Raw genomic sequence first — 12,523 nt, forward strand, 5'->3', positions numbered from 1 at the left:
GTTTCTGTGCTTCGCGAACGTGCTGGGGTTAGGTTATAGGCGAATTTCGCTAACTAATGAATATAGAGGCTTCAAATAGCAGGCTTCTATGTATATATAGTAGATCAGTGTGAAAAACTGAAATGAAGTTTAACTTGAAAATTTCGTTGACATTGAGACCAGATCAAATTCAACGGGTAGCTAATTACACGCGATAATTTGAAAAAACGCGCGTCGAATTGCGCAACTGTCTGCGTTCTACGCTCTTGACAATGGTAAACTCTGCGCTGAATAGCTCAGATAGAATCCAATAGAAGAAGGGAAAAAATGTTGTCCTCTAAATTTAGCGTCTTATCTTAAGTTTCATTCCGGCGCATTGAGCCAAAAGCAATAGGTAACATTGCAAAGACGAGAAACGCAGAGATAAATGAAATCCTATACGCTGACTTTATATGATATATGTTTTTAGTGCTATGCAAAGGAAGAGATGGCAAATATAAGCTGATCTCCGACGGATACAGATGGGCTATCAATACATTAGACGAAGCACAGGTGGGTTGGGTGAAAGGGCACGGTAGAGTTCGTATTGATTTACTACTCGAACTAGCTTGGCGGTTCTCTCTCGTATCTCTCTATTTGATCGAAATGACAACTCGAAAAATCGCCGCGAGTAGTTGAAGAGCAGCGGAATAGTTAAACTGACGGCACAACTGATAGGATAATACAACTAACCAGACAGACTCGCTCAGCCGGCCAGATAGGGTATAGCGCCCATTAGGTACGTCGCTTGATCTGCCAGCTGGGCATTCAGCCCCCGCCATGATGCTACTGCGATAGGGTTTCTATCTGCGGCTGGCACCCTAATGATCGGTTCCGGCGACCTATTCACCCACCAATTGCCGATAGTATATATACGAATCGCATAAAAATATCGTCATTTGTTATAGTCGCAAAAAGCATTGCCTTTCTTTTGGCTGATGTTTTCTCTATAGGTGAACAATTTGTCGTATAGTTAATCCGGCAAACGTGCTTTTCTTCAGCTTCTTCAGAAATTTTTCTGTTCTAACCGCTTACAGAAATAGTACCCTTTAACGGAGCAAGCGATACGATATGCACCATCATCTGATATTGTAACAGTTTAAACAAATGAGATACATCTCATCTCACATTTTCTGCCAAACGAAAAGAATATTCTTACAATTTTTTCTTCTTCTAGTTAACTCCTGTTTTTTTTTTCAATTTCAAAAATAGAAAGGAAATAACTAAATATGATGCTAATTAGCCTAGCACACGTTAAAACACGCTGGCCGTCTTTCGCGTTGAAGTAATCGTCACCACATTATTGAGGACATTATCTTGACGACTGAAATTCATTTTCTTCTCAGTTTGCTTGTATTGCTCCGTTAGAACTACTTCTAATCATTGTCCCGAACCGATTCTTTGATCGTATGACAACAAGCGAGCAACTATTAGGCTTTATAAGCATATACGTATGTATAGTGTACACCCGTCATGTTATAACGAGTGATGTCATGGTCGATTTTTGAAGGTTCATCGAGTTTGGTATCCGCTCGAACCAAACAAAATGTCGACGCGACCACAACGGTGCGGAAGACGTAGAGCTCGGGAAGTGTTTAGCGGATGTAGGCGTCGACGCGGGCGATTCACGTGACGCTGGGGGCAGAGGCAGATTTTTCCCGCTCACACCTGAGGCTCATCTCATCCCGGGTCATATGCCACCCGACTTCTGGTTTTGGAACTATACCTACTACCCAATGAAAAGCGTAAGTGGCTTACAAGTTACTGAAGATCATATGGCGTGTATATGTATATCACTGCGTATATATAGGTTTCTAGCTTAAATAGCTACAAATTACCCGAAGAATATGAGGCATACATGTCTCAAGGAAATATTCTCCCTAAAAAAACATTCGCTTCCTTCAGTTCTCGTTTAATTATGCACTCGTCTCAAAGGTTTTTCGTCTAATCATGAACATTATTACTCATTAGAAACACTAAATATATTCGCTTGGCACAATACATTATTGGAATTGATCGTAAGCCAGAAGATGTAAATATTGGTAGTTTCAAAAAGCTAAATTTAATGACGGTGCCTATTGTCCTTTGACCTTTTTCTGTTTTGCAGGGCATGGAGTGCTGTTCAGATACAGCAATCTCTTTTCATTACGTATCGCCAAACATGATGTACGTCATGGAGTACCTACTGTATCACTTGCGACCGTATGGAGTTGAACACTACATCGCTCCTTCACAACAAACTGAAGACGACACGCCTCATCAGCCGGCCACAACTTCTTCACGGTCATCATTGACTCGAAACGAAATCCGACAAGTATGGTCACTAGATGCGCCACAACGTCCCACGGCTAAAATGCAGGAGTCATCGTTGCAGTCGTCCACATCGTCAGCCACCAGGTTTAAGCAGTCTGGGGATTCGATCGGCAACGCTTTATGAGCATAAACACCGTAATAGCTATAGGAAACACAGTCAGTCGTCATATCCTGTGTGCGCTAGGATAAGTAATTTCACCTGCCGCCTTCCACTGACAGGATTCCTCCAAGTATAAGCGCAAGCGTGGGACGACTCGGCAGATGAGCAGTGCTGTGGATCTCCTATTGTAGGATCTCGCATGTAGGACCAAGCGGCCAATCACCGCTATTTCCTTGCCGACCTCAGCTTGGCATATATATATATATATATAATTTCTTTCTGGGCGGAAAGAATGTGGGCAGAATACAATGCATGCGACCGTTTCGTGTCGACTGTCAAAATATGGTAGTTCAGTAAAACTATGGTCGGCCGTTTTAATTTGTATGGCTATATATGCTTCCAACAGAAGAACAAGGAAGATGAATTACTTAATCAGAATGGGTTACCATACGTGTACAGCAAATTTCCACTAACAAATAGGCCTACAAGGAGGATGCCTACATTCAAATGAACGTTCCAGACATGAACTCATTTTACTAATTATTGATAATCGAAGCGTTATCAATAAAAGCCGATAGGGAAAATATTTCTTGAAATTAAGTAAGGTCATAAAAATAAAATAAGTATATAACACATGGGAGACTCGAACTCACCACCTTTGTATGCAGCTTTTATTAACGCTATTATCGAAGCAAATAATACTAGATAACACAAGGCATTATATGAAAGCGGAAGGGAACTAACTGCTGCTGCTGATGATGAAAACGTGTAGCTGCTACACTCGCGCACTCACACAGTGACGATGTAATGCGACTAAGATGAAGCGATAGATACCTTCCATGATGAGATAATTGAACTTACACGAAGATCAAGGATAACGATAGTCTTCTGACAGTCTACAAACTATATCGATCCTGCCAAACTGAACAGAGAGAGAAAGAGAGAGAAAAAAAAAAAGTTGTTTTTTACGTATTTTTAACGTATAATCGAGTTCCAGTACTTAATTCATTCCATTTAGCAAGACGTGACATTGATGATTCTGGTGCTCTCGGCTGGTTGGCTCGGTACTTGCAACTAGAACGTAATATTGCCTCCTCTGTAACAACGTACAATACACCACATCGAAGCGTTATATAATTTTGACTTTATTATTTATATGCCTGTGACGACGAGATGTGTTCTAGCGTGAATGAAAATCAACGAGTATTTTCGTTATTTGTTTAGATTTCGTTTGTGTTTAGCTTCTGTTCGTCGTCTGGAACTATAGTAGGTAGATCATGGTTTTCGTAAGCTTGCTTCCAGTCACACTCAATGCGTTCGAGTCTTTTAAAGGAAGCTTCAGATACTAGTTAATGAGGTGTGAGTATGAGTACCGAGATGAAGAGGTAAAAGCGCTACAAATCCTTAGATGGTCACTGGCAATTTGCATACCATTCCTGTATTTGTAAATAATATTAGGATTCATGACGTAGCAGGCTTCAGCCGAAAACAAACGTAACACGATTATTATATGTCCATATTTATATATTAACCATTATACACAGGGAGTCACAATAATGTGAGAGCACGTAATATATGGCCGTGGAACTTATCTAATCAAAAGCAATAGCTTATTAATTTAGAAAATAATATACATAAACCAGATTAAATGGATTATTTTATGTGTGAATAACTTTTTGTCTCGTCAAAAGAGAAAGTATATATTTTGAAGCTCGGATTGCCTGGTACCAATTTGTCGCAATTCATACGACATGTTGGCCGACGACGCTAATGCCAATGTACATACTATGTAGGAATGGATAGGCACGGGGAAAAAATGGCCGACAATGATAATTAATCAGTATTTATTTAAGCGTAAAGATAAATAAACTGAAGGGGTTCTCAAAAAAAAAAAGCAGAAATGCTATTTCGTCCTTATTCAACCGTCAGGTTCGTTACAACGACTACCAAAAGCTACAACCTGTTATAAGAAGCATGTAATGTAATGTAACTTTAGTATAAGGACAACGGTATTAAACAAAAATTCGCACACTCCAACCTCTCAAGAGTCAATGTAATGATATTCTAAGGACTCGCTTTAGATCGTCCGAATCCTGCTGTGTATACGTCAGCGTTCTTGCGTTGGCAGTCAATGGTGCGTTTGTAAATTCTGTGCTTCGATATATAATTCATGTTAGAAACAGAACACTGATATAATGAGCATTTATCTTTAAATATACAACAAACGCGATTGGCGGAGAAGAGAAAAATATGTAAGAGCAAGAGAATGACTCCTTAGATGTCGCTAGCACAATGTCTTCTACCAGTCGTTTCGGTTCGCTTAAAAAGTAATTGCATCTCAGCACCTATGGCTGGCACCAGCTGGCTACCGATCTTATTCTAAACTTGCGTAACTTCCAGTCAATAAGAATGCCTTAAATTCACAGCTAGAAAGGGGCAAGTTGTCGGCATGCATACGCAGCCTGTATGCGCGTACACTATTCCTGTATAACAGTCGCGTTGCACCTGCACGCGCGGAGCATCTCGTCGCGAGTAAATTCAGCTAGTCGTACCTCACTATCGTCTGTTCTTTCAAATGGTAATTTGCGGTTCACAATATTACCCCTTCAAGCAAACTAACAGCTGAATTTGCCACTGTAAATTACGTTAGATAGAATTACGATCGCATATGTCATTTGTCCTACGCATAAAAGCTCCTACGAGTCTCCGCCCCGCTGACTACTATAAATCGGTTTGTGCCAACCTCAATTTTATAGGTAGTGTGTCATGGTAAGCGCTGGTAAAGCGTTGCGAGGTAGAGTAGTGTATATTGCGATGCGCGAGAATTACTTGGCCTTAGTTTTCGTCCACACTTCTTGTGTTTCCGAATAAACTCATTGCCTTCAGACTTAATTCAGAGCCTTAGGTCGGGCTGATTCATTTATTGCTTCTTAGTTCCGGAGGAGGGGGGAGGGGGTGCGAAAAGTTTATAGCACGTAATATTGTGTCTTGCTCACATGCGGCATATGCTATTGTTATAGCAGACAAAGTAAAAACTGAGTGGAGAGGGCACCGGATCAGAGAGACGATGAGTTGCGAGATCGAAATCATCAATAGCACAACGCATTGAGTGAAACAAAGCTCAGTGAAGTACAGGGTTTTTGCATCCAATGTTTTGTACGGTCGTGATCACTGGGGTGGAGTGGAGAGGGTGGCAGCCACACTCTGATACACTTTCGAAGTTCTTCGTGTATCGGAGTTTTGTCTGTCTAGCTGACATTCCGGAACTGTTCGAGTAAGCCCAATCCCACGCGAGGCAAGGCCCGCTGGTCCGATAGATTCCGTGTTTCCGTTTCCGGCGTACTGAAAACGTAAGTCGAATTCATTTGGAGGGTGCAGAAAGATTTAATGCCGTTGACGCGCACGATATCTTGTTACCTTCGGTACCGTTCTCTTCTCGTAACAGCTGCCAAGTACAATATATGCTAAGCCTGCTGAAGTGAATCCGGTGACCAACCGGCCATAGTGATTTATGGTAAAAAAATCTTTGCATGAAACCATGTGATGATGGGGCGATGACAGGGAACGATCACAATGGGTCGGCGGATAGTGCTATTTTTTTTCGATTCAAATGGAGCACAACGTCTACCTCGTACTGAAACACACTTGACATTTTCCAATTTACAACAAGATACTGCCAAACTACTGACAATTTGGGTATTCTTTGCGACATATTGCACATGCAACTGTTTATTTTGTAGTACCTTTATGTGCTTTTAAGTTGTATGCGGTAATTTCTTAGTGGATCCAAAGGAAACTATCCTATTTTGACTGTTACAGCTTTATGGAACTTCTTAGTTGTTCTCTTCGTGATGAAAATACTTTATCGCCCTTTTGGGTTCGGGTTTACAGAAAAGCCGCATAATGTTGCAAACAATTTTGTTTTCTAAAAGCAACAAGTCGTCTCTAGCATATTCGTGTGCTCATTTTGCTTATTATTATTATAATAACAATATCCGTTCAAAATTTTCTGCCACATGTCTTGTAAAAACACTTGTATAAGTTAAAAGGGATATTATGTAATGCATAAATAGAGCACTGTTCTTCACGTAATTTTGTCTTGCTGAACGCTTAAGTAAATGTATTATTATAAGCCCGTTGAGTTCACGCGGCTGATAACTATCTATGACATATTAGTAGCATTTTATAACAAAACGTACGGGCAGAACAATTGCTTAAATAAGTACTCGTGCGCATGCGGGGGTACCCGACAATCCTCTAGAAGTTCAATCGGTTCAACCCTGTTGCCCGTTTTAGAGGTGCGATTCTAACTCTAACTCATCAGGATGCAGCTGTTTTTTGGAGCGTTGTTGGTAGATCGCATCAGAATTTTGATCCAGGGCCTTAACAGTAAACGTTCCCAAAATTCGTGAGCATCGTCCAGTCTCTACGAATATGAAACGCCTTCAGATGGCCGCGATACCGCCAGGATCGAGGGCCCAGATCTGGTGACTTCGGAATCTTCGAGTTGACATCTGATGATGAAGTTGATAGAGCTACCCATAATAATGTAAGTAAACTCATCAGAACATGCTACCGGAGGCATTTTACGGATTGATTCAGTATATTTCCCGAGCTTTTTGTGTCGTCCTAGTATGTCTAGAAAAAAAAAAAAAAAAAAAAAAAAAAAAAAACATAGCCAATAAAATTGTGCACTTGAGATGTTCCATTATCGATTTAAGTAACTGGCTCCTAGCTAACGTTTAAGAACAGAGCGAGATAGCCATTATTTGCGTGTCAGTTATCGCTACATGTCGCTACCTTAATAGACTTCACATGATTTTAGAACGCCGATAGATATTCTACTCCTAGCTACTGATTGTCAGCGCTTAAATCGGCGGCTGCTGGTCTATTTTGAGTTGAGCTCGTGAATAGCTATAACTATGTCTAGGAAACGTTTAAAGTATTCAAGCTGTTACGAGGTTGGAACGATGTATTAGGTCGGACTTTATGTAAAGGTAATAATGTTACGTGTCGTTATATTTGCTTTTAGACTTTCGTCCACCGGCTCCTATTAATTCATTTATGTGAAACGCTAGCTTGCTAATCCATATAACTTGACCGCGATAGCCCTCAGTTGAAAACATACGTGCTCATTCAAAGAACATTGCATAGGTGAAAACATAGAAGAAGAGATCATCTTCTGGAAGAGCTGTTTTAAAGTTGGCAGACTGCTTTTCTGTCTTCAGAGAAAATTGAAACAGCGTGCACCTTTTTCGAAGTATTGTGAGGTCCTTAATGAAGTCACTCCCGAGTTACTTCATGCGGTGATCGCCTCGACCCTGAAAGCCCGAAGCGCTGGACCTACTCAGGAGCTTATCTTACATGGAGACTCCAGCGTGTTGTTAAAGCGTTCGGTCCCAGCACGCAAAATCAAAAAACTTGGAAAAGCCTGCCCCGCCATTAAACAGTTGGTCGGTTCTTGTACCTAATATCAATTTTGAACCTTCTCTGTAAGCATATCCTGCCGTTTTATTTAGTACTGTCTTCCTTTTTAGTTAATCAGCTTACGGAATAGGTTTATGTAGTTTTGTTTGTGATTGGTGTCCCCTTAAGGTACAACTTTTTTTCGGTGGCGACAAGAAGCATCTTGGGATTTCGCGTTTCGCAATGAAAATTCGGTCTAAATCGTTCAGTGCTTGAATAGATAACGCTATTTTGTGTTTGTTTTTCTATACCATTCTAGAAAGAAGCTCGTTAACCCTTAATACTTCCCTAAAACACGTAAACCTGTCAATTACGTTCATAAATGTAGAAGACCTGATGTCTTTGCTAGAGATTTTCCATATTTGTGAACACAGTCAAGCAGCTAGTTTGTAAGTTAGTAAGTTGACGAACTAGAATGAAAGCTTTTACAACTAGTTGTGGCAAATATGGCAGTTGTACGGCTTCCTAATTTCTAGCTTGCATATTATTTAAATAAAAATAGCTGTTATGATAACTTTGACGGAAGGCAGTAATCCGTGTATGAATAATGCACAGAGTACTGGTCCACAAGAAGAAAAGCTACCAGTAATAATAATTGTAGATTTATGGAAGAGTAGAAAGCTGCACTTTTTTTTGCGTTTGATTTTTGTGACGACAGGCGGTAGAGGACATGAACTTTTGCGCGCGCGGGCGACATCGATACGTCAGTCTCGAACATTTCCGAGCGACACTGACAATATTGTCGGTTCGTGACTTGCTTGTTGAGATGAATGCGTTTTTAAATTCAAGCCAAATCTCATCTTTTATAAATATTCGAGTCTTGGACCTTGGTGGGACCATTAACGCTTGCGGCGTGGATTCTGAATGGCCGAAAATGGACAACCTTGAAGAATTGTATCTCGAGGGAGCTCGTGGACTAAGCTCTGGAAACTTCCTAAAAAATATTCTTGTCAATTGTCCAGCTCTCAAAACAATCGACCTCGAGGGTACGGACGTCGATTCGGGTGTAATGGTTACATTAGGCTCATTTGCAGTCTACCTAGAAAATGTGTTCCTTGGTTTCACCGAGGCACGAGATGACTCGTTCTATTTACTGGGTCAGCGCAATTTGATTTTTCGATTTCTCGAAGTGTTGTGTCTAGCGGACACATCGGTGACACAATATGGTCTTAGCCAGCTTCGTCGTTATGCTCCGAAACTTCGTGAAGTAACCGTTAATCGCAACAGGGTTTCAGAGGACGCTCAGCGAGACGTTGTTCTTTCACTGCGTGTGCATAGGGTATGCAATGTACACATTGGTGCTCTGTTTCGAAATAAGGGATGTGAGCATTTCAAGATGGCTTACTCTAGAAGACATACCCCTAACGCTGCCGCTGTTACCCGAATAACAGTTCCGACGAAGTAACCTGCCTGAAAAGCAAAAAAAAAAAACTACAAGCCAAGCGCGGCTCAGCCGCTAGTTTCATTCGAGGTGCCTGTCGAGTAATACGCTGGCACATTTTGCTAATTAATATACCTATTTACTTGACTAAGTACGGTAGTACGGTTGCTTTAAAAAATCCTAGTTGCTAAAAACAAAGCTCAGCCTATCACTATACGGGTGTACATATTATAGTACGTTGACTAGTACCACAAAGAATTGCTGCTACGAAAAATGGAAGTTGCTATACTTTATTATAGCAGTCCAATACAATCATAACAATTTATTAGTACTTGAAATAAAGAAAAGTAGGAAAAACTTGTTAGAACAATATATATGGCAGCATCTGTGAACCGCTTGCGACATATCACGAGCTAGCACAGTCTTACAAGATATAGTAGACATCTCATGAAAGATATGAAGAAATTTCGTTAGTGAATACTGTATATCTGAATAGTATTTTAATATGGCTCAGCGATATTACTCCGATTGTAGAAAGCGAAACCGCATACAACCTTTTGATCCATACTTCCAAAGCTAGCTGAAAAGATTCATCTTCAAGGTAAGCAATTCCAATTCAATCATAATTATACGAAGAATTTTAAATCTGTGATTAAAAAAAAAAAAAGAGGCATTGCTAAGTGGTATATTGCTGATTGCCCTGACGAAAGGCACAGACAAATTTTTTATCATTGAGATTTATTGATCGAGCTCCAAATTTCTGCACGTACATGAAAATGGACAAATGAAAACAATATTAGCAATCTATGAAAACGACCGCAGCGTGGAAATGTCTAACGGATGTCTTTTGTTTAATATTTGAGCGGACATTTACTTTTCATAACAAACATAACTGTAAATACTAATGTTGGGATCGATGCTCCTTTGAAAGGTTCGATTTAATAAACGTTACGTTACGATGTGGCCAGCTATGATTCTTGCGTTTTTTTAACAAAATTTCTTTTGGTAATGGACCTAGTAGTCTCCTTTTATTTACTTCTTTTTTCCCATTTGAATATATATTGACCTTGGAAGTAGAATGCCCGAAGTCTAGGTCCCTGATCGGAAATTAATTATATTCCTTCTTTTTTTTTAGTTACGTTTTGCTCAGGTCTAGATTCAAACAAAAGAGGTTAAGATATTACTGAATGAACAGGCGAAGTTTCGCTTCTAGCCTCTACTTGACCCTGGGTTATGGTCGATTGCGGTTTTTAATGAACTGAAATAAATTTAAGAATACTTACTCCCTGCATTTAAATGTCCTCAAATACTTAAGTATGCCTCATATATATATATATTCATATATATATATATATATATATATAGTCACTTCAGTTACTTGCTAGGCAATTCACTGTATTTAAGCATTTTAATTTTTGTGGTTAAACGTTGCTACTTTTATCGCAGAGTCATTAACGCTTTGAGAAAACGTTACGCAAAGGTATGACAAACAATCGACTACTCTAGAGACCAGTCATGACAACAGCCAGCGGAGTGTGAGTAATTCTCAGGGTTATTCAGTGACAACATTCGTTGTCTCTTGGAGCTTTCTCCAAATTCTAAAATAAATGATTTGACGAGAAAAAAGCTCGTTAAAAATCGGTTCTCAGTGAACAAAGTATATTTTATATATTGGCTCAGTGAAGATAGATCCACCGAGGGCTGGCTCGGCTAAATGACAGTTGCTATAAAGGCGGTGTGAACGACGCCAGAAAGTTCGAACTTAAACTTACGAATACTTATCTGCTGCTTGATTTAAATAACTAGCCAATTATTTCTCTATATTTCTCTGTTCTGCATATTAGCGATACAAGCAAGGCGCATATCCACGAACTGGGCTTGTTAAAGGAATTTCAACTTTTTTTATATAAAAAGTCTTGTTTCCCTACGAGTTAAGTTTTATACTGCTAGCCAATGTCAACTTTGTCAGTTGCTTTGACGAACCTCACTTGTGATCATCAAACCACGTACTGGTGAATATCTGACAATAAAAAAAGAGCACTAGTAAAAAAAAATTGGCAACGTATCATTATGTCTTAATTGAAAGATGAATTAGCTTTGATAAATAAATTTTTGCGTAGACAATAGGCCTGAGCCTATTAGAGGGCAATCCGGAAATTGGCGCGCCGGAAGCTCTGTGTCTCAGCTCGCGTCCTGTCAGCAACGACCGGTATTGCTATGACAATCATTAATTCCACAGCTAACTCGCGTGGAATATCTTGAGCTTATTTTGGTAATATTTTGAGCTTAGGCAACTAAAACAATAATTACACGCACCAGCTCCAAGTGTCGTCAGAAAGTTTCGAGGTTGTAAACATCGCCCATAACCGCTTACTCCAAAGCGCTCCACGTCTGCCGTTAAACGCGTGTACTTCATCGCGTTGTCGCGTTGCCACGCGTCTACGATGAACTCTGTTTTGTTTCGTTCTGCAGAAGCTTTTCAGTGATTCAGCAACGATCTGTGAAAGAACGTCATTGAATGTATTTTAATAGGTTTAACAGCTAATCGAATAGTGTGTGTGTCTAGATATCTATACGTCTGATAAGTTTTGCCGGTAAGTTCAACAATTATGTGGTCACTTATGCGACAGTATGCGAACAGTCACCATTAACGATGCAGCATCCTTATAGTGACTTTTATTTAATTGAATAAGAATTTTCGAATCGTTTCTGCTGTTGCATGGTGATTCGTGCATTTCTCTCTAGCGCGCTTCGTGCCCCTTGAATATTGTATGAGAGGGTGCATTTTGTTGTCCTATTTACATACGCTACTTAAATAATACTAAAGGACATTTCATCTGTTATTAGTGTTACAAGGCAATATATGTAGCTACAAAGCGTAGCACTTTGGTTTCTTGGAGTTTTGCCTTTACGAAGAAGAAGTAAAGCGCAGCTCGAGCCAACATGTTCATTAGCGGATATCTCTAAGCCCGACTGTAACTCTAAAAAAAACTACGTTAAGACGAACGTTAAGTTCCATTGTTTTCTCTGTAAGGTATTGTTGAATTGTAGGAATGGCAACAGGTGAAAATATCTGACTAAGATAAACACTTCCCTGAGTTAATCGTAGACTATGGATACTGACAGGGGCAAACGGAACGCAAGAACTATCTTAAATAGATTGAACTTCAAAAGTTGGTCGACAATCGAAAAACGCATTTAGCTGTACACCGTTGTCGAAACATTCCCTACTAATAAACAATAAA

General features: G+C 39.9%; 2 protein-coding genes across 2 annotated transcripts; both read left to right on the plus strand.

Annotated features, from left to right (window-relative positions):
- The first annotated feature begins 584 nt into the window (after positions 1–584).
- LOC111255136 (glycoprotein-N-acetylgalactosamine 3-beta-galactosyltransferase 1-like) lies at positions 585–4,332 on the plus strand. The gene is made up of 2 exons (XM_022816797.2): positions 585–1,763; positions 2,126–4,332. The coding sequence occupies exons 1-2, from the start codon at positions 1,713–1,715 to the stop codon at positions 2,453–2,455; spliced, it is 381 nt and encodes a 126-aa protein (XP_022672532.2). The 5' UTR covers positions 585–1,712; the 3' UTR covers positions 2,456–4,332.
- Positions 4,333–7,574: 3,242 nt separating this feature from the next.
- Positions 7,575–10,249, plus strand: LOC111255135 (uncharacterized). Its single transcript, XM_086976410.1, has 2 exons — positions 7,575–7,884; positions 8,556–10,249. Exon 2 carries the CDS (start codon positions 8,568–8,570, stop codon positions 9,300–9,302), a length of 735 nt encoding a protein of 244 aa, XP_086832536.1. The 5' UTR covers positions 7,575–7,884; positions 8,556–8,567; the 3' UTR covers positions 9,303–10,249.
- Positions 10,250–12,523: the final 2,274 nt, after the last annotated feature.

Source organism: Varroa destructor, unplaced genomic scaffold (genome assembly GCF_002443255.2).
Source record: "Varroa destructor unplaced genomic scaffold, Vdes_3.0 BEIS01000665.1, whole genome shotgun sequence".
Classification (NCBI taxonomy): domain Eukaryota; kingdom Metazoa; phylum Arthropoda; class Arachnida; order Mesostigmata; family Varroidae; genus Varroa; species Varroa destructor.

Bases quoted from the DNA above. Each gene is read 5' to 3' on its own strand.
- LOC111255136 (XM_022816797.2), top strand. From the start codon at position 1,713: ATGCCACCCGACTTCTGGTTTTGGAACTATACCTACTACCCAATGAAA. The intron at 1,764-2,125 runs GTAAGTGGCTTA...TCTGTTTTGCAG, and splicing joins CCTACTACCCAATGAAAAGC to GGCATGGAGTGCTGTTCAGA.
- LOC111255135 (XM_086976410.1), top strand. From the start codon at position 8,568: ATGAACTTTTGCGCGCGCGGGCGACATCGATACGTCAGTCTCGAACAT.